Here is a 27,795-nt window from a genome sequence, read left to right as displayed (position 1 = left end):
CAGCATTAACAGTGCCACACTCTATACTATTAGCCAAAAATTTATAACTTCAGTAATTTATTGAGGCCGACACCAATTTTCAGAGGAGGGTAATAAAATTTTCTGATGTATGGCATTAGTCATGGATGCTTTAAGGCAACTTTTACATTTCTTGTCAGACCAATAAGTACTTTTTAATTCCTATCAGGCACCTGGCTAATGGCCTTTGTGAAAAGAACTCTCTCTCAAATTTTATTATGTATATTTAATGTGTTTTAAAATTATTCTTTGAAGGAAATGTTAGCAGTAAAAGTATACATGAAAGGCTCCAAATATAAGTGCTCACACAAATACTAGGCTATATGTAGATAATATTTTATCTAATTTTCCTAGGAACATGTGTTATTTTTAATTTTAAAAAAATGATATATAATTCCTCATTTCAGAAAATGGTGGCAGACACTCTTCTAGCAAAGATGATGTGGAGAATGAATCAGCCTATTGTTTTAGTAAATAATTTAAAGGCAAATAACAGGGAGGCAGTGAAAACAAAAATGAGATCTTCTGACCCAGAATATTGTTTCCTTCACTGGTCCATAATGCCATGTGCATTTTAATATTTTATCATAAAAAAAAAAAAAAACATTGGGACATTGGAGGATATTGTAAGACTTGCTTAGAAATATATTGTGTATCTGGATAATCCATCCTTAACAAAGATTTTATACTCTGGAATTTTATACTAAGGAATATCTATTGAGTTACAGAAATCACTTACAAATATCTCTTATATTACTGAAGTTAATTACAACTATTCAGGTGTCAGAAATGATGTCTACTCTTTGCCAAGAGTCTTCTAGAACAATCGAATCACCTTTTTTAACTTTTTTTTCCCCTTGAAAATTACTCTTTCTCAGGACTCCATAAATACTTGAGTTAGCTTTTGCCTTTTCTTGAAACTCATCAAATTCCTTACAAAGGCAACTTTTAATTAAGTAATGGGATTTTCTTTTCTACCAAGCAGGGCCTGCCTGTTCTTTAAAAAAAAAAAAAAAAATGCTGGAGTTATTCTTTTCCTGTGATTTGATGGTCTCTATTAAATGTCATTTGTCTATATATTGATGCAGACAAGAAATTTTTATGAAGATAACTTTCGATTACTGGCTTATTCACAAAAATTTTTAGGATAAAAAAGGGTTGAGTAGATCTTTGAAAAGGTAGGATTTTTCCCTTCATTATGAGTTGTGGCTTTTAATCTTCATAGTTTATTTAAAACTATTTCACAAGTGAATAAAGCAGAGGTTATACAGTTCAGAATACTTAGGACTCTGAGAATCAGGAAAAATATGAATAAATAAAGCTAATAGGGGCCACCGGTCAATTCACCAGCAAGAGATAAAGAGAAATCTAAGATCTAGACAGAACAATGTCAACAGCCTACTTCAACCCCTCCACTTAAAATTCCACAAGTTTGGGGGAAGGAAAGTTCCATCCACTGGTGCCAAAAAAAGATCCATCAACTGGTGCAATACATGAACATATTATTTTCTAAGGCTATATATACAAACACGCACACAAATTTATATACGAATAATTAAAATGAAAGTAATTTGATTTAATATGTGTATGTTCATGTGGTATATTTTATATTATATGTATATATTTTTTTAATCAAATTACTCTCTAAGGAAATTTTCTGCATTTCCTATGGCTAAATGCATCAGTGAATACTGAATTCTTATTCTTTGAGGCACAAAGTCAGACACAACTATTATTGAAAAAAAGTTATAAAAACTTCTGGATGAAAATAATACCAACAAGCAGAGATCTAAAATTTAGTTCTATGCAAGCATATAAAATCTTCCACACCTAAGATCAAAAGAAATAAAAAATACTGACAAAATTGCACATGGCTACAAAGTGATGGCCTAGCAGTTCTACATAAATCAACTGGAAAGTAATCAACTAAATCAACAATCGGAACACCCTTCCTCCGCTGTGTGTGCTGCTGCCTTGAGTAAAAAACTAAACTGCAGAGGCAAAAATAGAACATGATACCAACATTTTATAGCCTTGTTGTAAACAGTAGAACAGTCTATTTTCTAGGGAAAAAGTTTGGTGGGGAAGGTGAGTGGAGGAAGTAATAACTATTAAACTTTAACTTGAATTGTGAAAAAAGAAAAAATTGATTTATATTCAAATTCATACTGATAAATATATTAAGTTAATAATATTAAACATGAACCAATGATAACTATCATTGTCTTTGAGGAAAGGTACATAAAAATATTAACTAGTTTTGCACAAAATATCACACCATCTAAAAACCATCTCTCAACTCCGGAATAGAAACCTTCCTGCTTTAATTACAGGCCTTGGAAGCTGCCTATATTGCACTATACAGAAAAGGACTTTTCATTTCTGACAAGTCTAAGTGACTTAGGGCAGGTGCTCTACATCCAGAAAATATGTGTAGACATATTGAAACTCAAAATTCTCCCTGAACATTTGTAGTAGTCAAGTGAAAAATAGAGAGTTCGGGCCATTTTTCTCCCTCTGCTTTTTATATCTAATATTAGGATCATGAAACAGTAATACATTTATTTTTTAATTCTATAATTTATCCAATTGAATTTAGTGGGCTTTTATAGCCCACCTGATCTTCAGACTTAAAATGGTCCGTATTTCTAACCATTTGTGCTCAGATCTGAAAGTGGTTTAGTTATATGATTCTTTCTAGCAGCTTTACTATATATATGTGGTTGTATTATATATTTTTTCGATTTCTATTTCAGTCTTGTGAATTATTTAGCTCCAGGAAATGTAGCACAGAACTACAGTTCTGTTATAAGATGTGTACATTTATTCCCAATCCATAAATGTTGTCTATTTCTATGATGAATGAGTATTTGCCAGCTTATCATAAAGCTATAACACGTGGCAGTGCTTCAGGTAGCATTCATCTTTGTGAAGCAGCTCCAACAAGGCCATTAAGTCACTGGACTATGAAAAACATTCACAGGTCAAATGACCTGCACTGTGTACCAAGCACATATAGGTGAATTGACTCAGCGATAATTATAATCATTTAATTCTCAAAACACCCTACAACTCCCCAGTATTTTAAAGAGTATACAGATTTACTTCTAGAATAGTAACAAAAAAATTACCAAAGCCAGAATATTTCCATAAAGTTCAATTTATAATAGTTTACCTCAATATAGTACTTTTTAAACTGCACGCATGGAAGCCTTGAGATTAGTACACATACTACTCATATTTATCGCGTGAAAACAGTAAAATATTCACTTTATCCTAATTAAATAATCATGTAACCAAAAGTTTTGGGTTAAACTCTGGGAGAAGATAGATAACAGAAAATCTTAAATTTATTATTATGTAAAATTTCTTCACCAAAAAAGTTGGCAATATTACCTCATCAGGAACATTTTGTTCAGAGATTAAGATGAATTAATCAATTTTAAAAAGTCTTAACAATACTGTTTGGAAAATACTTTGAGAACTCCTTATTGGGACTGAGTTGGCAATTTTAGCAAAGTTACCCTTGTACAGTCTTATCATTATCCTAAAAATTCAGAGAGAACAGGAATTGTGTCCTATATTTTAGGACCAAGCACAGGAAATTATACTGATAAAAGTGTTCAAAACTAAAACAATGGCAAACTGTAGCTTGAAATTTTCTTACCCAACACAAAGAAAAAAAAAATCCACGAAAAGTAACTTGAAGTCAATGGCTAATATTTGTATCTCTGTGCAGATGTGTGCATGGAATAGTCCAGCATGCTTTCACAAAGAAAGTTTCTTATTTGCTATTTTCCCGGTTTCCTACAGTTTAAAGTTTGAGGATAAATGAAATTTATTCTAGAAGAGCACACAATCCAACGAAACAATGGGCTCTGTCTAATGCATAATAAATAAATCACAAAGAAACATGGCAGAAAATTGTTCACGACAGACAAGTCGGGACCAGTCAGTCACAAGGACAAATAAGAAAATACTCAGATCCAGGGAGCAGGTAAACTAATTAAGGCTGTAATAATAGAGAAATCAACTTCCAAAATAGAAATTAATCTCAATGGTTTAAAAATGTCTAATTGGAGGCAATGCATGGAGTTGGGCTGCTGGACACGAGACAGAGTGTGCACGTTCTTGGCCAGGGCTGGGTGTCTACTAAATACTCGACAAAGGTTGGTTATCATCAACAAGAGACCTAGTACTAGTATTACAGCCACTTCTACCTTAGATGTAATACAATCGTGTGACCAGTATTAACTGTGCTTCAATCAGAGGAGAAGACTTCAAGAAGGTATTAATCAATTCTAAAGAAAGCATCTCCAAAGTTGTGAACTGAAGCATACACCAAATACTGTGCTTTTTGCCTCTCATATCTTGTTAAGGTACATTTCCAGAGACTCCTGAAAGGAAACTAAGTATAGAGCAGAATGTTAAACTAGAAGGGCATTCTGAAATTGCATAAATCATCCAACTCAGGGGCACCAGGAAATTCTAAATTAAGGTCCCTGTGCCTCTATCAAGAGGCATATCCTTGAGCTAGTGGCCTATTTCCTCTTCAAAGTACTGTCCGTTGTTTGCTCCACTGATAGGACATTTAGCTGTGTCCAATGGGAGGGAAAACAAGGCATTAACTTTCCAAACAGTTCAGTTAAAGACTGATAGTCTGCACAATGTTATCTCTCAGGCTTATTATCTGATATGTGTATTTACAAAACAGGTCATAGAAGAAAGGCCAGGGGAGTCACATTTTAAAAGAAAGTTTATCAAGTGCTTTTGCAAAACATAAAAATTAAACACCTGTGAAGTCTAGATTTAATGCGAAATCTCAACTTGATTTTCTAGCATAAGTTAGAGAGCTCTGAGACTGTCCTTTCAGTCAAAGCATGACAGCCTGCTAAAATATTAGCAGTTTTCAGTCAGAAATATAAAACTAGATATTCTTAAGTATTTTTTGAAGATTTCGTTTTTACTTTTGCTTCCAGATTTTATCCTTTTTACATTAAAATAATATATGTAACTACATTTTTTTTTTATCTGACAAAACCTACCAAAAAGGTGTTTTGTGACGTCTACCTTACTAAACTGCAATACTGCCTCAAATTTAGGGGGAAAAAAGTAAGATGGAGATTATTAAGCTTATAAAAAGATAACAAGGCATGCCATGTAACTGTTACATAAATAAGAATTTAATTGATAAATTACTCAACTTGTTTAATCCTCTATAGCTAAATTATAGATCTATTCCTCAACTTTGAACCTTATTTTCACAAAATGCAATTTTGTGACAGCTGAACACAGTTAAATAAATATAATATAAATCTGATTACATTTTTCTTAAAGTTTTTTTAAAGTATTATAAAATAAGTACTTACCATCATCTGCATCGGTAACATTAAACGCAAGAACAGTAGATCCTACAGGGAGATTCTCCATTAAAGATGTGCTATATGAATTCAAGCTGAAAATAGGTGGGTTATCGTTTACATCTAGTACATTGAAATAAACCCTGATGGTGGTAAATTGTCCTCCACCATCTTCAGCTTGAACAGTGAGGATATAATATTGCTGTGATTCATAATCTAATATTCGAGTCAAATTAAAGACTCCAGTAACTGGATTCAGGAAAAATATGCCATCTTCATCATCTTCATTCACAACATATGTAATTTCTCCATTCACACCAGAGTCATCATCTGTAGCTAAAATAGCTGCTACCAAAGAACCTATCAAAAAGAACAAATTAATAGTCTAAAATTAATGGGACAAGGTATGCCGAAGAGAATATATGAAAATACACCCCAAAATTACTTGTACAGTGAAATATTTTAACTAGAGAATCACTATGAAAATACATGAACACAGCATACTGCTGATTTCTACACCAACACTGATACAAACACTCCTGAATGTTAACAAACAGTTCTTATGTTGATCTTACGTTGCAGTGCAAATGTTCCGGGAAACTGATACTGCTTCAGATGTCTTTCTAACTGGCACTACCAATTCACAAGCACATATTGGTGTGTTCAGTGAACATATATGAGGGCCAATTGCTACTGTCAGGAACTGAGGATTCCACGCAATAATACAGACTTACACCCGGGGGCTATCACTTGAGAGCTCCTATGGCCATCGCTATAATTAAGGCTAGAATTAAATGTGGTGGGAATTCCATGAAGGACATGAACAACTCATCTTGAGGAGTGAAGGGAAAACTGCAGAGAGGAATAAGCAGTCCTCTGTACATGTTCCCTTCTTGTCGAATGGGTTTCCAAAATATACACCTTATTACGCAAACTCAACCCAACTATAATTCAGAATAAAATTTCAACTTTAGATAAGATTTTCCAGGAATGGGTATGAGGTACACACAGCATAAACAGGATATTGAATAGTCAAACTCAACAGTCACAACATAATATGTTCAAAGAGGCAAGGTGATTAATTCAAGACTTATATTCTACAAACGTTTATGGAGTACCTGTTAATCCTCAAGTCCCATGTTAGCAAGCTCACACATACATTCCAAATTAACCTTTACCCTAAGTCCAGCAGAAATTATGGTTCCCCTTTACAGAACAAGGAATTGAAGCTAAGAGAAATGAATTAACTTTCCCTGGGTCAAATAGCTAGTGAAGGTTAGCACCATCATTCATAGCTTTTCACGTGCTTTTCTTTGCTCTTTCTATACACAGCAGCACAATCACAATTGGCATTTTTTAAATGGAAAAATAATATCAAAACTACAGTTGCCAGAAAAATTAACCCATGTCATAAATACTTTCAGAAACAAAAATATCTGTAACTAGTAATCAGATGAATGGCTAACTTCATTTGCTCTCAAAAATCTAGCAATTTGCTTGGAAATTGTAGCAAAGATGGTGAATTAAAAGATTCAAAAATCCAGCATTTTTTTTTTTATACCTAGTAGCATATAGTAAAAACTAGTCACTAAAAGCAACCACAACAGAATCCATAATTGTAATCAAAGGTGATCCTTGCAAAATACACCTAAGGGTGTGCCCCCTACCTGGGGTTGTGTCTTCTGGGATGTCAAAAGAGTACACAGGTCTGGAGAACTTGGGTGTGTGGTCATTCACATCACTGACGGTGATGTTAATTCTCATATCCGAGGACTGAAGACCATCATCTGCACGAACCAGCAAGGAGTACTTGGAACGGCGTTCTCTGTCCAACCTCTTGGTTGCTATAAGGTCCCCAGATTCAGGATCAATGCGGAAACTGTCGTCAGCTCCACTAATGATGGTGTATGTGACCAGAGCATTTGCACCCTAAGAGAAAGAAAAGGCGAGCGTCTGAACTGATAGAAGAGGAACAGTAAGAGCACCATTCCTTATGTTGAGTATATATTTGACACAGTGAGGCTCAGGGCTTAATTTCATACGATACTGTAAGATTTCAGAAGGTAACAGACTAGTGTACTATGTTACATGGTCTTCCATCGTTCACTGCATTAATAACACAACAAACCTCAACCTTCAGGATTTGATATATAAAGAGGGTGCCACAAAAATGTACACACATTTTAAGAAAGGAAAAAACAGTATTAAAATGGTGATACTCAGTATATACCGATAACGAAAGATGAATACAAGACATGTGTATATATCCGGTACATATACATGTTTTAATTCATAAAATATACACATGGGATGAAGTAAAGTGGTCGCTGTGATATTACAAATGGTGACACTACTGTTCACCACACAATCAGAAAGTTCCTGAAGCCTGTTCTCTGCCAGGCACTGTGACAGCACTATAAATACATTATCAAGTCACAGCTCCATGACGTGCTGCTTCTCCTATGAAGACGCGGGGTTCTGACATTAGTTAACTTATGAAAAGTCACCCTGGAAGTGTTAGTGTGGATTTCAAACCTAAGTCTGCCTGGCGGAGCTCGTGTCCCTTTTGAGTCAGCATTAAAAACGTAATTAAAGTATAAAACGGACGGGGCATGTAACGAGCTCAGTAAGAGCCCAGATGAGAGATTATTTTTGATTTGATTTATTTAGGGAAGGTAGAATGGAGAGTTCTGTGTGGAACTGAACTGGCTTTTGAAACAAAGAATTTTTTTTAAAAGCAAAGTTAGGGGGAAATGTTTGCGTGCAAGCACAAGTGCAGGGGGAACCAGGACACGCTTGCCTTACTGCTGAACAGTTTGGTTGTGTGGACAGTTTTAACGTAATTTTAACAGAAGAATATAGTGTGGGGAGATAGTGAGGTGAGATGGAGCCCAAAAGAATGGAGCTTCCTTTCCTCAAGGTGACACTTCATATATTCTGTGCTCCTTGCACGTTCCAAGTCCCTGTTCTGTACAATGAAAACGGGGGATTTCTTGTGTCCTCTCAGGTCTGTGAGCCGTGGACCTCAAAAACTGAAGCATGAATGAGGAAGCTGGTACAATGAATGGAAAGTAGAGGAAAGGAGAACATTCATTAAGTGTTTACTAAGTGCTAACCACTGCTCTGAGCTCATCCCTTCATGGGCCCTAAGTGACTTAATCTGAAAAGGCAAACCAGTTAGGTCAGTACTAAGATTATCCCCATTCTGATAATAAAGAGTCTGAGACATAGGAATTTATACCCTGGATGCCTTGTTCCAGAACTTAGAGTCTAAATCGTTGTGTATCCAGTATAACATACAGGATAGCAATAACAATAACGATATTCTCATTTGTGCAATAGTCTCATATATTCTCAATCCTTTCAACAAGTTTATGTGATAGGTACAAGTGAAAGAAAAAAAAGTAATATCAAATGACTTTGCCTGGGAATTAGAGAAGACATTTCAGGAAAGGATCTGCTTGGACACAGAAATTATGCAGTGCAATGTTATGCGTGGTATGTTAAGAGAGTGAAGGATAGCTTCATGGAAAACGAATATGTGGAAGTCAGAGATTTGAGAACAACATCTGCAGGTCAATATATGTAGGTGGCAGTAAAAGCCACAAGATTTGTTGAGAATTTAAATTAGAATAGATAAAGGAACAGCAGCATAAGGACCAAATACTGACAATTTTAAGTGTTGGAGAAGGAGCTGGAGGCAGGGGTTGAGGGAGAAAGAAGGAGGAGAGACCTAGGGGAAGACCCAAAGGCATAGCCTGCCACGGAGGTTAAAGGGAAGGTTTTAAGAAAGAGTAAAATAGAGACAAAATAGAGAAATTAAGGAAAATTAAAATTAAAGCACCCATCTAGATTTGATGATGGGGAATGCTAACTCCAAAGTATTTTAAAAACTATTATAAACTTATATTGTTGAAATTATAAGCAGTTTGATTTAGATATTTTAAATTATATATATATATATATTAAATTATATATATATATATATATATCTTTTCCATAAGAGATTAAATATTTTATCCTTCACAAATACAAAAAAAAAATTTTTTTAACAAAGGTAAATTCCTCTTTCAAAATGTATGTTTAGTGGCATTTGCTATATTTTCATACTGCATTCCCAAGCCAATTTCATAAAGTGAATGCCTGAAAGCACATTTCATATATATATATATATATATATATATATATAATTTAAATAATGAATTAAATAGTCTCCACTGTACTGGTTAAGAGCTGATGCTCTGCAGCCATGCTTTCGGGTGGAACCTCTGCTCCACTACTAACTAATGTGTGTCAATGGGCTACTACTTAACCTCTTTGAGCCTATGTTTCTTTATCTGGACTATCAGGATGATAATATTACCTGCCACATAGGTGTGGTGTGAGGATTAATGAGTTAATACATGTAAAGAAGCCAGAATAATCCTTGAGAAACAGTAAGTAGATGATGATGCCAATTGTTATTTTGATTCCTATTTTTAATACATTCTTATAAGATAAATATAGTGGGTTAAGTGTATTTGATGACTGAGATACCTGCAAGTGAATAAATAAAACTACTATTAGAGTTGCTATATATCCTAGGGAAAATGCATTTCCTGATTTTCTATTATATGTAATTATGACACTGAGGTATTAAGTAATGCTAGAACTGACTTCAAAAATTACTTTTTTATTTAAATATACTCACATAAAACAATATTTCTTTTACCACTGTTAACCTCTTAGAAATGTACTTATTAAAATATCCAGGCTATGAGCTCTCAAGAAGGATATTCGGAAGAACATAAATTTAGGTTGTGTAGGAACATGAGGCTGACGTCATGGGAGATTACAGCAATCACAGTTTCCATACATCTTTTCCATAAGAGATTAAATATTTTATCCTTCACAGTCAAATACATAAGTCGATAATTTTTTTAACAAAGCTAAATTCCTCTTTCAAAATGTATGTTTAGTGGCATTTGCTATATTTTCATACTGCATTCCCAAGCCAATTTCATAAAGTGAATGCCTGAAAGCACATTTTAATTTAGCAATGAAACAGCTGAGTTTAACATACTACCCACATTTATCTTGTGTATTCAGGTGTATGTGGAGTAGCCAACATATTTATTGTAATTGTATGGTCTAATAAAAACATTCAATAAGAATTTTAGACTTCTAATCTGACCACATTCTGTACTATTTGTTCTATTTTACAAGGAGTTCCATTATTCTACTAAAACAGTCCAGGAATGAAAACAGCTACATTCAATTCTGACTTCTTAAAATGGTAAGTATTTGGAAATTAGGGAAAAACAAAGAAACGAAACATATTAAAAGCTATTATATACAAATAGTTTGAAATTTAGAAATGTCCTGTCTATAAAATGACTGTAATAAGACTCCTAAACTTATAATTCTTCTGAACGTAAGCAAAGGTATCAAACTATGTTGATAAAACAATATTTTTCGTATTCAATATCAGCTGATGTGGTGAATAGTTCTAGTGAATATATGAAAATGTCTGGCCAAGACTTATGATTTAATTAGATCTTTTGAAAAGTCTATTTATTTAATATCCGAAATATGCAGTATCCGGAAACAAATATTGTATTTCAGCTGCAGCACAGTAAAAATAATGCTGTTTAAAAATATTTTACTCTCTGAGGAACCACAGAGACAAAAGCACATGAAGGAATTCTAAAAGTAAATAGCTATAAATTGCAAATGCATTTTACAACCTTAAGCAGTATTTTCAAAAACAAGTATGGTACCACAAAACAAAGCTTGAGTATCCTGGACCATTACAAGCATAATAATTCTGTTTACAAAAGGAAACAAGAGACTGACAAAGTCACGTGCTTCTGAAAGATGTGTATCTCAGTCTAACACGTGTTCCAAATGATATTTAAACTAAGTTTAGCATGTACATGTTATTTTCTAAAACTGATTCCTTTACCCAGACATTATTCTCCAGTGCCCTACCAGAGTTTCTTTAACATACTACTACTTCTATGTTTGACTTAATTATTAAGGAAAACTTTATAAATAGTAAAGCATATATCAACACATATGCGTAATTTGTTGACAACCTACATAATCTTAGTGTTTTACAAAAATTATATTTCTCTAAATCAATTGACTGGACAGTTGTGTGACAATTTAATGCTGATGTGAAAAATGACATAAATGGAGCCATTTCAAAATGGAGTCGGAGCCACCATCCCAGAGGAACTGCCTTGCACGTCTTTCTCCTTGAACCTTTGGAATGTTTGAACAGGGCAAATCACCTTCAGACTGGCCCAAACCAACACTGTATTCTGAACAACTGTTTGTAAAGCTAACAGGAAAGCAGACATCCTGACCACAAGGACTGATGTTATGGACCGTTCTTTAGAATCAGTAACCAGCCATGAATACTAGTAGCTAAAGAGTAACTTAACTTGTTATCACCAATAGAAATTCCTTTCCTCTAGTCATGTAATTATTTCCTTTTCTTTTCTCATAAAAACTCTTTGCCCTCACCCGATAATTGGGATATAATATGGGTTTCTGCCTCAATCTATGCCCCGGGATTGCATTTTTTTTTTTTTTTAAATCTCAAATACAGGCTTGTTGCCTTACTTTGGCTTTTTATTTTTAGGTTAACACTGACCACAAAGTAAAAGAACCTCTTGCATTTAAACACTGAGTCCTAGTCAAACTAGGTGAAGAAAGGAAATAGAACCATGAGTTGGTAAGAGAAACATTTCAAATATGTATACATACACTATATACATATCCTTGTATACATATATACTCATATATGTATATATATTTTCAAATTCAACTAAGAGGTAAGGAGCTGATAATAGAGTCAAATACAGAATAAAGATTTTATGTCAAAGTGCTAATATTAATGTATTGTAAGCCACTCAAAACAAAAAACAAAAGAACAACAACGAGCCAATAATTCTGAGCACCCTGGGAAGCTTAGATATCCATTCTGTTTGGCATCAGGACAAGTCAGCAGTTGAAATAGTAGTCATTAAAACACTACTAAAAATAATTAAGAGAAAATGTATTCAAGAAGGAAAGTGAACTCACGAGTTTAATCTTTAAAAAAAGTATAGTCCAGAAGCAGTTTTACAAAAGCCCTCCTCTCCTTTCAGTTGGAGGTGGACCTACCACCTCCCTTCAACCTCTCTTGCCTTTCCCTCTCCCACTTCCACCCCTCCAGGCACAGATTCCGTTACAAAGTCTGTGGGGATCCCTTATGCCTTCAGGCATAGTGACAGTCTGCACAAACTGTTGGCACCCCGACCTCCCCTGGAACTGCAAACAATCCTCCCTCCATTTCCCGGGTGGGTTCCTGCTTCATAGCCTTAGATTTGTCTGCTCTCTTACCCAAACGCACTTCTGGCATACCCTACATACACTTTACATTCAGGATTTCTTTAAACTAGAATGTCTATGTGATAACACCTGCATGGTTACTTACATTTTTTAAAAACCTTATAAAATGAAGCTCAATAGAAATAAAACAAAATGCACTAAAACTGTGTGGATGTAGAGACATAAGGACCTTTCCAGCTTCCCACAAATCTCATCGTAAATATAAATGTATCTCAAAAGGTGAACTTGAAGGCAATGCAAGTACCCTCTACACACACACACAATTCAGATGGAGAAAATAAACATGTAAGCAGCACTCCATGTGTATAACCCTGGTCATATCTTGAAAAGAAAAATAAGAGAGGGAATAAAATTTTAACAGTACAACATAATAGCATTAAAAGCGTTGAATGTTGGCATCTCTCTCAAATAATCAGTTTTTAATAGAGTAGTATATCCCTCTAGGACACGTACATATTATAATTAACATGGTTATTGCTTCACTCTTTGAATAAATCACTTGGTATAAATGCAGTTTATTTGTTCTAGTCTTACAGAGTATAGCCAATGAAAAAGTCATTACAATTACAATAATTTGAAGTGAACTGTCTTACAGCAATTGCATAAGCTTTTTTCCTGCTATTTTGCTAAATGAGAGTTAATGAAATTTTATGAATTAAGCTATCCAAATATACTTGTATATTATCAATGTTGAGCTTCAAGAAATGCAGTATTTACTGAAGTATTGCTGACGTTATCTCATATCTATCACCAATAATAGAGATATTCAGTCATATAACTCTAAATGGCAGCTGGAATTGGGAATAAACTTTTCACTATATAAAACTGAATAGAAGGTACTAAATTTAAAACACCAAACCTTTTTTAAAATATGTCTATGCTTCATTTTGTTTCCTTTTCCTTAGTTAGATTTTAGCAAAATTTGTCAGTGACTAAGTCACCACATTTCTGTATTGGCTGTTAAAATTAGTCTTTTTTGAGTTATTTACCGCTTTAAAGTCAAAGAAATAAAATTATGACGATCTTACTCGTAGACCAAAAATCAAGTTTTCAAACATGTCTGGAATTCAACTGAAGGTAAGGGAATCTTCTGATCTGTCTTGAGCTTAGATTAAGGAGAAAGGGGATATTGGTGTCTGGAAAGGTTATTCCTCCTTCCGAAACTCAGAACATTAAATAATCTCTTTAACTAGCAATGAGGAGAAAACAAGCAATTTTCCTCATCATGGAAAAAATATAAATTACAAATTATATAATTTGCTATGACATTTGGAGCATTATGATTACATAACTAAACTTAAAATATAAATATAAAAGATAGTAACCTAAGTTGTGCCCCCAAATTTCACATTTACCCAGAGGCAAAATTTCTGTTTATTAATGAAACTGAAAAAAATCCTTAGCTTGCCAAAATAATTTCCTTAAAATATATAGTTATTATAGAATTATATATTTTGTTTCATACATATACTCAAATTAAATGAAAAATTATAAGATAGCCTTAAATTTTTAAATTTTTAAATGATTTGCTTTTTAAAGTCACAAATAAAAATCAATCCTTACCTGCAATAAGGCCGCATGCTGTAATAATAGAAGCATAAAAAAATAGGGATTTTTTTTAAACTGAGAATTAAAACAATGTGGCTAAGAAATCTAAAATGCAACCAGTGATTAACTGAGTTGTGAACTGCTGATTAAAGGAAACTGACCTCTCGACAGTCTCTGTATTAGCATCCTTACAACACATTTCAACAATTAACGTTCTTTGGGAAAGAGCACACAATGCTTAACCTTATTGGGTAATAAAATTGTCATCATACACTAGAAATTTGATAGATCACTGGAATACTAGGTTTCAAAAATATAGAGACAAGGTCTGAGTTACCTCATCAGCATCCAAGGCTGTCAGTTGCATAATTTTGGAGCCATCTCCGATGTTCTCCTCTACGGTGAGATCCAGCATGTCCGTTGGAAATACTGGTGGATTGTCATTGATATCCTGAAGTGTTATTTCCACCTACAAGGAAAGAGAAAAACCACGTGTGAACGCCCTACGTGTCTGCAAGGTATCAATTCAAATGAAGAGCACGGGTCCATTCAACTAGGCCTTCCAAAAAGAATCAGCACCTTTATATGTAACATCCAAACAACAGAGAATGCCCTAGAGAAAGTTGCGAAATCTTCATAGGAAAATATACATTTGAGTAAAAAACGTCTGACTTGTTGTTAGTAACTGATTTTAAATGGTTACCTTGGAGTTTATACTAGAAAAGGTCCACTGATCAACTGTCATTTTAATTCCCAGATTTGTGTAGCAGCAAAGAGCTGCCCAGATTTCAGACTCTTTCATTCAACCATTAAATGTCATTTGACACACAGATGAGGTGGTGTAAAATTTCTTCTTGAAATGTTTACATTTTGGCAACTCATGTCTGAGGAAAATAAAAAAGTTCACGTTGTGCTTTAAGAAACTCAGCATTTTCCCTTTTAGAGTCAACTCTCAACCTATGGGGAAAAAGAACACACACGTCTCCTTTTGTATTTCCACTCCTATCAGCACTTTTTAATGTGACTAAAGCTAAACAAGCATTCTTTTCAGATGTAGTGTTTATATGGATTGAAAATATTACAGCTTTGTTTGAAAGATCATAGGCAGAGTTATTTGTTTGTTTCCTACCTAAGAGAAGTGTTTGGAAGGAAGGATTTGTGAAGTCTAAATAATAACTTTAAGCCATGTGCTAAGTGCTAAAAGCTGAATATCCGATAAGAAAAGAGAAGACAGCAGCTAATAAAACTGAAAGTTTCCCCAATTGGGTCACAAAACTAAGTCATGGAGAAAAATCCAACCATTCATTTCGCTAGGTTATAAACAAGACATTTTTTTTCATAGGATGAAATGTCATCTTTTATAGTTATATTGTAAAAACTCCATCAGATACAAAAGTGATGAGGATAAATATGCGGAGAGAGCAAAATAATTCTGGTTTCTCCTTTTTCAAGAGGGAGTGTGGGGGCGGGGTGGGGGGTGAAAGAAGAAGGGATTGCCATCACTCTGTGACAAAGAAGGAGAGGGAAATGTAGGTGACCTAGACAAATAAATGGATGAGCAATTGATAAAAAGGACAAAAAAAAAAAAAAAAACCCAGAGAACAGTATACAAAATTAAACACTAAATAATTATTATACCTCTACTTCCTCCTCTTGGTAGGAGGGTTTTGATCAAAGCAAATGGCTCAAATGAGTCTAGGGAATGGTTACGACAGGCATCTCGGCAGTTAGAAATCGGCCACTTCTGGTTGGTCAGCACCAATTTTTGACAGTACTTCCTTTCAGGAAATGTCCACAATAGCTACTGCAGCACAGAAGGAACGTGTCCAGCTTCCTTGCAGGGTGGCTAGTAGCAGGGGGTTTTGAATCAGAAAGGCTGGAGTTCAGATTCTGGTTCTGCAACTTCTTAGCTGAGCAAACGTGAGCATTTAATTTCTCTTAGACTTATTCTCCTTATCTTAAAATCGGGATAATAAGTGTCTTAGAGCATTTTATGAAGACTAGACTTTGATAATGTTATAAAAATGCTTAACATAGAGGGAAGTGTTTGATAGAAAGTTGATCTTGGTTTTCAAGCTATCAGGACAGACCTAGGAGTTCCTGAGAGATTTTGAGAAAAGGGATTCAACAAATCAGAATTCCAGATCCGATGACCTAAATTGAACCATTCAATTCACTGTTCAGATCTGGTACATTTGAACATGTACTAACTACACTTTCACATAAAAAGGGCTTCATACATACATACACATATACATACATATGTATTTCAAACGGCTGAAAAATATGGATTTAAGAACCAATGACTGAAATTTAATCTGACAGACATCCAAAAATTTAATCATCAATGTTCTTCAGAAATTAGTAATTAACTTCACTCTATATATGTGTGTTTTCATACATAAGTGCATAGTCCTTAAAACACAGTAGAAAAACAAATGAATAATAAGAGATAACTGATCTGAATACCTCAGAATACAATTCTGACTTTTTAACTTATAAGTTTTTAAAAGTTATGAATTGTCTTTCATCTCTAATTCTGACTTGGCCTAATTGGAAACTAACATGCCAATCTTGTGTGTGCTTGTGTGTGTGTGTGTGTGTGTGTGTTGTGTGTGTGTGTGTGCGTGCCTGCACGCACACACACACACAAGACTGATATAGAGATATTTTGTAAATGTATTTGTGAAAGAATGTGCATATATGACTGCTGTGTGTTTGTGTAAGTTTATGTGAGTGTGTGGGTATGTACGAAAGAACACTAAATTGAGAGTAAAACCAATCCAGATTGGCACCAATTAAATATGTCAAAATACAAAAGGAAACAGTACCACACAGTAGAAAGAGTTTGAGTATACCAAGATTTCGTATTGTAAATGGTGAGTACATTAATAGAAAGAACCCCTTCTGTATTTTAATAATTGTAACAAAATAACTAACACACATGTGCCAGACATTGTTTTAGGTTATATGTGTGTGTACACACTTACACACACACACACACACACACACACACACACACACACACACACACTTTTGAGGATTTTGAGAAAATCCTCAAAAGAGCCCTGTGAGTCCTATGAATTTGTATATACCAATTATAAACTATCAGAAGGAGAAATTAAGAAAACAGTCCCTTTTACAATTGCTTCAAAGACTATAAATACCTAGAAATAAATTTAACCAAAGTAGTAAAAGACCTGTATTCAGAAAAATATAAGACAGAAGAGAGAAATTAAAGAAGATACAAATAGATGGAAACACATACCATGCTCATGGATAGGAAGAATTAATATCGTTAAAATGTCCATAGTGTGTAAGGCAATATACAGATTCAATGTAATTCCTATCAAACTACCAAGGACATTTTTTTCAAGAAATAGAACATATATCCTAAAATTTATATGGAACCATAAAAGACCCCGGATAGCCTCAGCAATCTCGAGAAATAAGAACAAAGTGAGAGGTATCACAATACCTGACATCAAATTATACTACAAAGCTACAGTAATCAAAACAGCATTGTACTGGCATAAAAACAGACACGTAGATCAATGGCACAGAATAGAAAGCCCAGAAATAAATCCATGCCTACATGGTCATTTTATCCACGACAAGGGAAGCAAGAATTTATGGTGGTTTAAAGACAGTCTATTCAATAAATGGTGCTGGGAAACCTGGACAGACACATGCAAAAAAATGAAGCTAGACCACCTCCTTAAACCATATACAAGAATAAATTCAAAATGGATTAAAGACTTAAATGTAAGATCTGAAACCATAAAACTCCTAGAAGAAAACACAGGAAGAAAGTTTACAGACATTACCCACAGTAATATATTTACTGATATATCCCCTTGGGCAAGGGAAGTAACAGAAAAAATAAACGTGGGACTACATCAAACTAAAAAGTTTTTTCGCAGCAAAGAAAGTATCAATAAAACAAAAAGGGATCCTACTGAATGGGAGAAGATATTTGCCAATGATATATCCGATAAGGGATTAATATCCCAAATTTATAAAAAATTCACTCAACTCCAAAACAACAAACAACCCAATTAAATAATGGGCACAGGACATGAAGAGACATTTTACTAAAGAGGACATACAGATGGCAAACAGACATATGAAAAAATGCTCAACCTCACTAATCATTAGCGAAATGCAAATAAAAACCACAATGAGATACCACCTCACCCCAGTCAAAATGGCTATCATCAATAAATCAACAAACGAGTGTGGGCGCGGATGTGGAGAAAAGGGAACCCTTGTGCACTGTGGGTGGGATTGCAGATTGATGCAGCCACTATTGAAATCAGTATGGAGGTATGTCAAAAAACTGAAAATGGAACTACCTTATGACCCAGCAATTCCACTCCTAGGTTATCTATCCAGAGAAATCCAAAACTCTAATTCGAAAAAATTTATGCACCCCTGTGTTTATTGCAGCACTATACTCAATAGCCAAGACATGGAAACAACCAAAATGCCCATCGGTAGACGACTGGATTAAGAAACTGTGGTACATTTCTACAATGGAGTATTACGCAGCCATAAAGAAGAATGAAATCTTACCATTTGCAACGGTATGGATGGACCTAGGGAACATTACGCTAACTGAAATAAGTCAGACAGAGAAAGACAAATACCATATGATCTCATATGGAATCTAAAGAAAAGAATAAATGAAATAGCCTCAGAGATACAGAGGAAAAACTGAGGGTTGTTAGATGGGAGGGGAGATGGGGATGAGGGAGAAGGTGAGGGGATTAGAAAGCACAGTCGGTAACCACAAGATCGCCACGGGGACACGAAAGTCAGTTTGGGGAATGTAATCAATAATGTAAAGATTTTGTAGGGTATCCGATGGACACTTCTCTTATTAGGGAGACCACTTCAGGGTTGGTGTAGATGCCTGATCACTGTGCTGTACACCTGAAGCTAAATAATAACGAATGTCATCTACAATTTTATATATAGATATATATATATATACATACATATATAGAGATAGATATAGATATATTCACAAGAAGTGGACTACAGCATTAGGAACAGAGAGAGTGGAAATGTAATGGCTGTAGTGTGATGTCAGAGAGGTAGTAGATTGGGGGAGGGGTTGTCACTGTGTGAGGGGTGTAAATGATAAATGTCTACCTATTACATTGTTTTGTACACCTGAAACTAATAAAAAAAAAAGTAATTGTGGTTTAAAAGTTTAAAAATAATTGCAAAAATCACAATTTTGCACAAACCTAATAGAACGTTTCATTGTATTCTGACATATGTAAAGGTTATAGTTTTGATTAGGGATACCTTAGGCCATCCATTTAATAAGTGAGGCTAACTTTTTCCCCAAAATCAATGTCAGCTTACAAATCAAAAAGTTAGAACTTCATGTTCCTTTTTTTTTTTTTTAATCTGGATATTTTCTTTTGATTATTCAGTCTCTCTTCTCTACTCCACACATCCTCAGATAGTCCTGAAGAATTTTCAGCATGGCCTCTCTTAAGTTCTCTCAATAGCCTGGGGCATAAATTATGTAGGAGAGGAAATGTGAACTCATTGACACAGGAAGATGTTATCTTGCAATTCCATCACTTAGGATCCCTTGTGCCATGTTTCCATCTACCAGAAATTCCAAGATTGTGGACCCTGTTTGCCTATAAGGTGATCACTGATTCCAATGTTTATTTATTTCGCATTTTAGCATCTACCATATAACAGGCATATGCTAGTCACGAAAATACAGAAGAGAATAAGGTCGAAGTGAAGTTTGGTAAAAACAGGTACAAACAGAAACATTTTCTGTTATCCCTGGAAAAACACATTGCTGACAACCTGATTTCAAGAAGTTTGTCCCCCACACCATGGATAAATCTGAGTTGCTCTTGCCAGTTACCATCTTCCTGATAATTCCAGGTCCCAGTATGTACTTAGTTCACTCTTGGGTCTGCCACCGGCCGAAGAGTCTTATTCCATTATTATGTGCTCTTTGGACTAATATTTGGTATGATTTGTTTTGAAATGTTATTATATAGAACACAGGAATCAAACATTAAAAGTTTAATTCAGGTGTCTGGAAACAAAAATGAAGACATAATAATGTTTAAAGATTTCTTTCTTTCTTTACAAATTAGATCATTGTAAATAATAGCGACAATGGCTATTAGTGGTTTATTTTTAAATTCTGAAATTTAAAAATAGTCTACAATAATATGCCTAAACTTAAGAAAAAGTACATGTTGAAAAATACATGCAATTCTTTTAAAGACAAACCAAAACCACAGCACCGTTATGCTTTTAGTGCTTGCATGGCCCCCCCAGTGTTTTAAATTTATCTTTACATTTGTTTAGACCTGAAATGAGTAAAATAATTGCATTTAAATATTCATTTTGGGGGAAAAAAATCACACTGTGAACTCAGAAGCTTCTCTTCACAAGTGGCTGTATTTTAAATAAAAACAAAACAAAAACTGCCAACAGCTTCCATAATTTAAGTCCAGGGGGCATGTTCAAGGTATCAATTGTGAAAGTTAGTGAGAACTGACCCACAAAGATGAAAGAGACAATACACCGTGAAGATAAGGCACTTGCATATTTTATGCTTGCCTATCAAATGCTGACCTTTGTGCTTTGCTCTTTGGCCTTATAGGGACAGATGTGGCTTCACCTGCTACAATTACAATGGTAGCTTTGGTGTGGACTTATTCACAACAAAACCTGAGCTGCAGCTAATGGTGGAGTCACATGTATTGTGCACCATCACTCTGCCTCACCATTCAGGGGCCTTCAGAATAATGTCTTTCTTGGATGAGACACCTGATCCCTAGGAAATGAAACCAGGTGAGTGAATGATTATTTAGAGACAAAAACATGTTGCGATTAAGGGGGCTAACGACCAAGCAATTAAAAATGGATCTGTCTTCTGATTGTTTAATAAAAGTAAAAAAGTTAAATTAAAAATATGGCTTTAAATATTGTCACCAAACTTCTTTATTCTGAAGGAACAGAGTCCTCGATATTCATCTCGTTGAACAGTTAAATGGATATTTTAAAACTCCAAGTCTTATTGTGTAAATAATTGCCATGAAATCAGTATAAGGCTTTCCTCCTTTTTTTCCTGGAACATGCAGTCTATACTTTTATACTGCACTGCATCAATGATAATATCATATTTGGGGCATTTATTTTTAATTTTTAAGTGAGTAAATTAGAACACAACTGTATAATCAATGAGCAATTGTTAATAAGCAATAGCAAATTATCAAATAATTACATATGTTTATCTATAACTCTGAGACAGGGCATTTCATTGATTTAAATTGATGTTATGAAAGTAATACATTATAGTCAAGCTAAGGAATTGACGAAAATAACAAAGTCCATTATGAGTGCATTGCACAGTTAATAAACTGATAATTGCATTGTGGTCATTATCTCAATCACAATTAAAAACATTCTTAAACCCATAACCTTTCTGCAAGCTAAGTAAAGTGGTCCTTAGTGAATCAGGATGATAAATACCCAAACATATTTTGTAATTCATAACCTTCCTGCAATGTATGTAAAACGGTTCTTAATAAATAAGGATGAAAAACAGTCTTTTTTTTCCTTTCGAGAAGTTTCATAATTTATAGTTCACAAAAAGTTCATAAATCCATTCATCTGCAAGTAAATGTATTAAAATTTTTAGAAGGAATCTTAAATAGTATCAAATCCATCTTCTTTATTTTATAGGGAATCCAAAGCAAGGCATCAAAATGTCAAGTGATTTATTTAAGAAAAACAACGTCCGGCCTCCTAACTCTAGCCCATTGATTTTTCCAGAGATCTCTGGAAAGAGCCAGAGCTGGGTACAAGCTGAATGCCAGGAAAAATGTCTCTGATCTTTTCATGAAGAAAATGATCTTTCATACAAAATATGTATTTGATGGCAACAGGAATCTGATTTTTGCAGAAATTAATATTTGTCTCTACAAATACTATTTTATCCACATTTTTGTTCATTTTTAAGTTCCTTCATATTTACATTAAGGAAAAATAAGCTGTGACGATTTGTTTTATCAGAGCCACTGAAAACTATTAATTATTCAGGAGAAAGGTGATGGGTGTTAAGTTACAAGTAAAGAAACTTTCTGTAGATAAATTCTCTGTAGATATTATTGAAAGTTATTGCTTTTAAAATGTCTACAACGAACCTGTTTCTTTCTCCTAAAACATTCAGTCATGAATATTCATTTTCAGGAATGGCTAAAATCTAAATGGTTCATGGGACAGACATAAAGTGCACAAAATAAAATAGTCAAAGAAGATGCATCAAGGCAAACAGTGCGTTTTTTTTTTTTTTAGTGACAAATATTTACATTATTTTCTTTTTATTTTTGTGGAACTGATACCCCCAAATTAAATTCCTCCAATAATACTATTACCTAGACCACATAAATTTTGACAAAGAATTGCACCAAAAATAATGCTTAGAGTTTACAAATATTACCTCTAAAGATACTATGATAATGCCATTAAGATTGCATTTAAATATACCTTTTAACTAACAGTACTGTCAAAAAAATACTTGTTTCAATAATTGTATTTTGTTGCTCTGATTTCTTCAATAAGTTTATATATTATAGGGTCAGAGCCCTGCCCTGCCCATGCAACAGCAGAGCCACAACCAGGCCAGAGAAGTACCCCAACGACCTAGTGCATAGTCCAAGGCTGCAACTGGAACAAGCAAGCACCCCAACCACACCCTCACTGTGCAGTGACCAATTTGCACCTGGGCAGGTGAGCACCCAGAGCCCTGCCCAGCCCTTTTAGTAGCCATGGTCCTATCATAGCTGATGGGTACACACAGCACACAAGAGGGATAATAGAGTGCCTGGCTCTGGTGAACAGGGGAGATTGTGCTTCTGGACTCCACGAAAAAGCTCCTACACAAGGCTGCTCCTTCAAGACTGAGAGAGGTGGCCATTTCACCTAACACATATAGTCAAATATAGAGAGACAGGCAAAATAGAGAGGAACAAAACAAATCCTCATAAAAAGCCCTTAACAAAATGGAGATAAACAACCTAACAGAGTTAGGTACCTGAACCTGGTACAGAGTTCAAAGTAATGGCCATAAGAAGTGGATGCCTTAAAGGAAATCTGGGATATCAAGAAGAATAACATTTGCATTACAGGGGTCCCAGAAGGAGAAGACAGAGAGAAAGGAACAGAAAAATTAGTTGAAGAAATATGGCTCAAAACTTCCCTAATCTGGGGAAGGAAACAGACATCTAGATTCAAGAAGCCCAGAGAATTCTAAATAAGATGAACTCAAAGACAAATACACAAAGGCACATTATAGTAATAATAGTAAAAGTTTAGAATAAAAACAGAATTTTAAAAGCAGCAAGACAAAACCAACTTGTGAAGTACAAAGTAAACCCCATAGGGCTACCATTAGTTTTTTCTGCAGAAACTTTACAGGCAAGAAGGGAATGGCATGATATAGTCAGAGTGCTGAAAGAAAAGGAAAAAAAAAAAGAAACAAACTCCAACCAAGAATTCTCTACCCTACAAGGTTATTCAGAATTGAAGAGGAGATTAAGTTTCCCAAATAACCAAAAGTTAAAGGAGTTAATCACCAGTAAACTGGCCTGACAAGAAATGTTAAAGGGATTGCTCTAAGCTAAAAAGAAAAAGGAATTAGTTAATAAGAAGAAAACATATGAAAGTAAAAAAACATTGGAAAAGGTAAAAAAAAAAAAATAAAACTAGTGAATCAATCACTTATAAAACAAGTGTGAAGTATGAAAGACAAAAGGTAGTAAAATTATTTTAAAATACAATAATTGCTTAAGGGAAACATAAAATACTGAGATGTAAAAAAGTGTCATCCAAAACATAAAACATGAGGGCAAGGGAGTGAAAATTTAAAGCTTTGGAATGTGCTCTAATTTAACTTCTATCAACTTAAAAGACACAGTTATATACATAGGATATTATATATGAACCTCACAGTCACCACAAAACAAACAAACAAAAACACCGTATAGTAAATGCACAAAAGAAAACAAAACAAGAAAGGAAATCTAACCATAACACTAAAGAAAGCCATCAAAGTACAAGGGGGAAAAAAAAGTACAAAGGCAAAAAAAAAATAAAAGAACCAAATAGAGATGAAGTACAAAAATAGCCAGAAAACAATTAACAAAATGGCAATAAGCACACACCCATCAATAATTACTTTAAATGTGTAAATGGACAAAATTCCCAATCAAAAGATGTACAGTGGCTGGATGATTTTTTTTTTTTTAAAAAAGACCTATCTATATGGTATCTACAAGGGATTCATCTCAAACTTAAAGACACACAGACAGAAAGTCAACAGATGGATAGTCAGACAAAAGAAAGAGAGAGAGACAGGGAGAGAGAGAGAGAGAGGGAGGGAGGGAGAGGGAGGGAAAGAGGGAGGTAGAGAGGGGGGAGAGAGAGAGAGAGAGAGAGAGAAATTTGCAGGCCAATATCCCTGAACACTGATGCAAAAATCTGCAATAAAATATTAGCGAATCAAATTCAACAATACATTAAAAGGATCATATGCTATGATCAAGAGAAGGGGAATGCAAGAATGGTGTAACACCACAGATCAATCAACGTGATGTACCACATTAATGAAAAAAAGGAAAGAAATAATATGACCATCTAAATAAATGCAGAAAAAGCACTTGACAAAATCCAACATTTATTTATGATTAAAACTCTCAACTAAGTGGATATACAGGGAACATACCTCAACATAATAAAGGCCATATATGACAAACCTATAGCTAATATCATACTCAACAATGAAAAGCTAAAATATTTTGTCTAAGATCAGGAACAAGAAAAAGATGCCCACTTTCACCACTTTCATTCATCATAGTTTTGGAAGTCTTGGCCATAGCAATCAGACGAGGAAAAGAAATAAAAGAAATCCAAGTTTTAAAGGAAGACATTAAACTCTCATTATTTACATGTGACATAATATATATATAAATAAAACCCTAAAGACTCCACCAAAAAATTACTAGAACTAAAACAAATTCAGTGAGGTTGCAGGATACAAATTAATATACAGAAATCTGTTGCATTTCTATACATTAATAACAAAATAGCAGAAAGAGAAATTAAGAAAACAATCCCATTTACAATTGCACCAAAAAGAATAAAATATCTAAGAATAAATTTAACCGAAGTGAAAGACCTGTATTGTGAAAACCACAAGACATTGATGAAAGAAATGAGGATGACACAAATAAATGGAAGGATATTTGATGTTTATGGATAGGAAGAATTAATATTGTCAAAATACTACCTAAAGCAGTACACAGATTCAATACAATCCCTATCAAAATACCAATGACATTTTTCATAGAACTAGTACAAATAACCCTAAAATTTGTATAGAACCACAAAAGACCCCGACTAGTCAAGACAATATTGAGAGAGAACGAAGCTGGAGGTATTATGTTCCCTGATTTCAAACTATATTACAAAGCCATAATAATCTAAGCAATATGCCACTGGCACAGAAACAAACACATAGCTCAATGGAACACAACAGAGAGCCCAGAAACAAACCCATGCATATACAGCAAATTAATCTATGACGAAGGCAAGAATACACAATGGGGAAACAACAGTCTTTTCAATAAATACTGTTGGGAAAACTGGACAGGTTTTCCATGCAAAAGAATGGAAATGGACTTCTATCTTACATCATGTACAAAAGTAAACTCAAAATAGACTAAAAACTAGAATATGAAACCCCAAACAACAATCCTAGAAGAAAACATAGGCAGAAAGTTTTTTTGACACTGTCTTAGCTCTATTTTTTTTAGATATGTCTGAAGAATAGCATTAACAAAGCAAAAAGGCAACTTACTGACTGGGTGAAGATATTTGCCAATGATATATCTGATACAATGAAATATCAACAAAACCAAACGATCTGATTTTAAAAATGGGCAGAGAACCTGAACAGACACTTCTCTAAATGGCCAAGAGGCACATGAAAAGATGTTCAACATCACTAATCATCACGGAAATGCAAATCAAAACCACAATGAGATACCACCTCACACCTGTCAAAATGACTATTATCAAAAAGACAATAACAAGTGCTGGTGAGGATCTGGAGAAAAAGGAACGCTCATACACTACTGGTGGGAATGTACACTGGTGCAGCCACTCTAAAAATCAGTATGGAGGTTCTTCAAAAAAACTAAAATTAGAACCACTATATGAGCCAGCAACTCCACTTCTAGGCATTTATCCAAGGAAAACAAAAATACTAATTTGAAAAGACAAATGCACCCCAATGTTCTTTGCAGCATTATTTTCAATAGCCAAGATATAGAAGCAACCTAAGTGCCCATCGATAGATAAAATGGATAAAGAAGATGTGATATATATATATGTATATATATATATCACATCTTCTTTATATATATATATATATATATATATACACATATATATATATACACGCCCGTATATATAATACCTTATATATATATGTATATATATATATATATATATATCACATATACTATATACAATGAAATATTAGTTATGAAAAAAAAAAAATGAAATCTTGCCATTTGCAACATAGATGGACCTGGATGGTATTGTCCTAAGTGAAATAAGTCAGACAGAAAAATTATGGTATAATTTCATTTACATGCGGAATCTAAAATCACAACAAACAACGCAAAACAGAAACAGACTCATAGGACAAAACAGGTGGAGGGGATTAAGGGTCCAAACTTTCAGTTATAAGTCAGGCGGAAGCAATGAACAACAAAGAGAATAGTCAATAATACTGTAATAGTGACAGAAGGTAACTAGACTGATCATGATCACTCATAATATATACATAAATATCTAATTACCATGTTGTAGACCTGAACTGAAACTAATATAATATTGTTCATTAGACTTCAACAACAACAACAAAAATCGATACAATAAAATGTAGATGAGAACCATCTCCCAAGTTAGGCTGCAAAGCAGAACAAATTTGGTTGAATTTGTAGGGGAAAAAAGAAAAAGAAAAAAGAAAAGGATATTTCTAACAAATACGCTTCTATTAAAAAAAGTAATAAGCAAATAAAATTTCCCATAAGAAAACTTGTAAAAAAAAAATCACTTAGTAGCAAAAGAACCTATAGGAAATAAAAATAAACATAGGTAAAAAGTAGAAGAAAAAGCAAACCCAGGTTATTTTCACATTTTTATTAGTCCCATGTTCATCAAATATAATAAAATAGATGTAACTGGTATATAAGAAGTGCATTAATCAAAGTCGTCCTACATTATAAGGATATTTAGAAACATTTCAATCCTATTGACTTCCTACTTCATGTGTGCTCATCATGCTATCATGTAATATGAGATGAAATCATATTTGACGATAATTTGGTAACTTCATACTCAAAATGGTGACTTCAAATTGAAA

At 34.1% G+C, this 27,795-nt stretch overlaps 1 protein-coding gene across 2 annotated transcripts in view; it reads right to left on the bottom strand.

Annotated features, from left to right (window-relative positions):
• FAT4 (FAT atypical cadherin 4) overlaps positions 1 to 27,795 on the bottom strand; it is a 159,362-nt gene that overhangs the window by 68,083 nt on the left and 63,484 nt on the right. For both annotated transcript variants that reach the window (XM_033133778.1, XM_033133779.1), the window contains exons 2-4: positions 14,644 to 14,775; positions 7,046 to 7,307; positions 5,388 to 5,738 (exon numbers count right to left, since the gene is read on the bottom strand). In XM_033133778.1, the coding sequence (XP_032989669.1) occupies positions 5,388 to 5,738; positions 7,046 to 7,307; positions 14,644 to 14,775 (745 nt within the window). The remainder of the gene's footprint in view (positions 1 to 5,387; positions 5,739 to 7,045; positions 7,308 to 14,643; positions 14,776 to 27,795) is intronic.

The sequence above is a fragment of the Rhinolophus ferrumequinum genome, chromosome 18 (genome assembly GCF_004115265.2).
Source record: "Rhinolophus ferrumequinum isolate MPI-CBG mRhiFer1 chromosome 18, mRhiFer1_v1.p, whole genome shotgun sequence".
In the NCBI taxonomy this organism is placed as follows: Eukaryota; Metazoa; Chordata; class Mammalia; order Chiroptera; family Rhinolophidae; genus Rhinolophus; species Rhinolophus ferrumequinum.
This window is presented reverse-complemented; position numbering and strand designations above follow the sequence as displayed.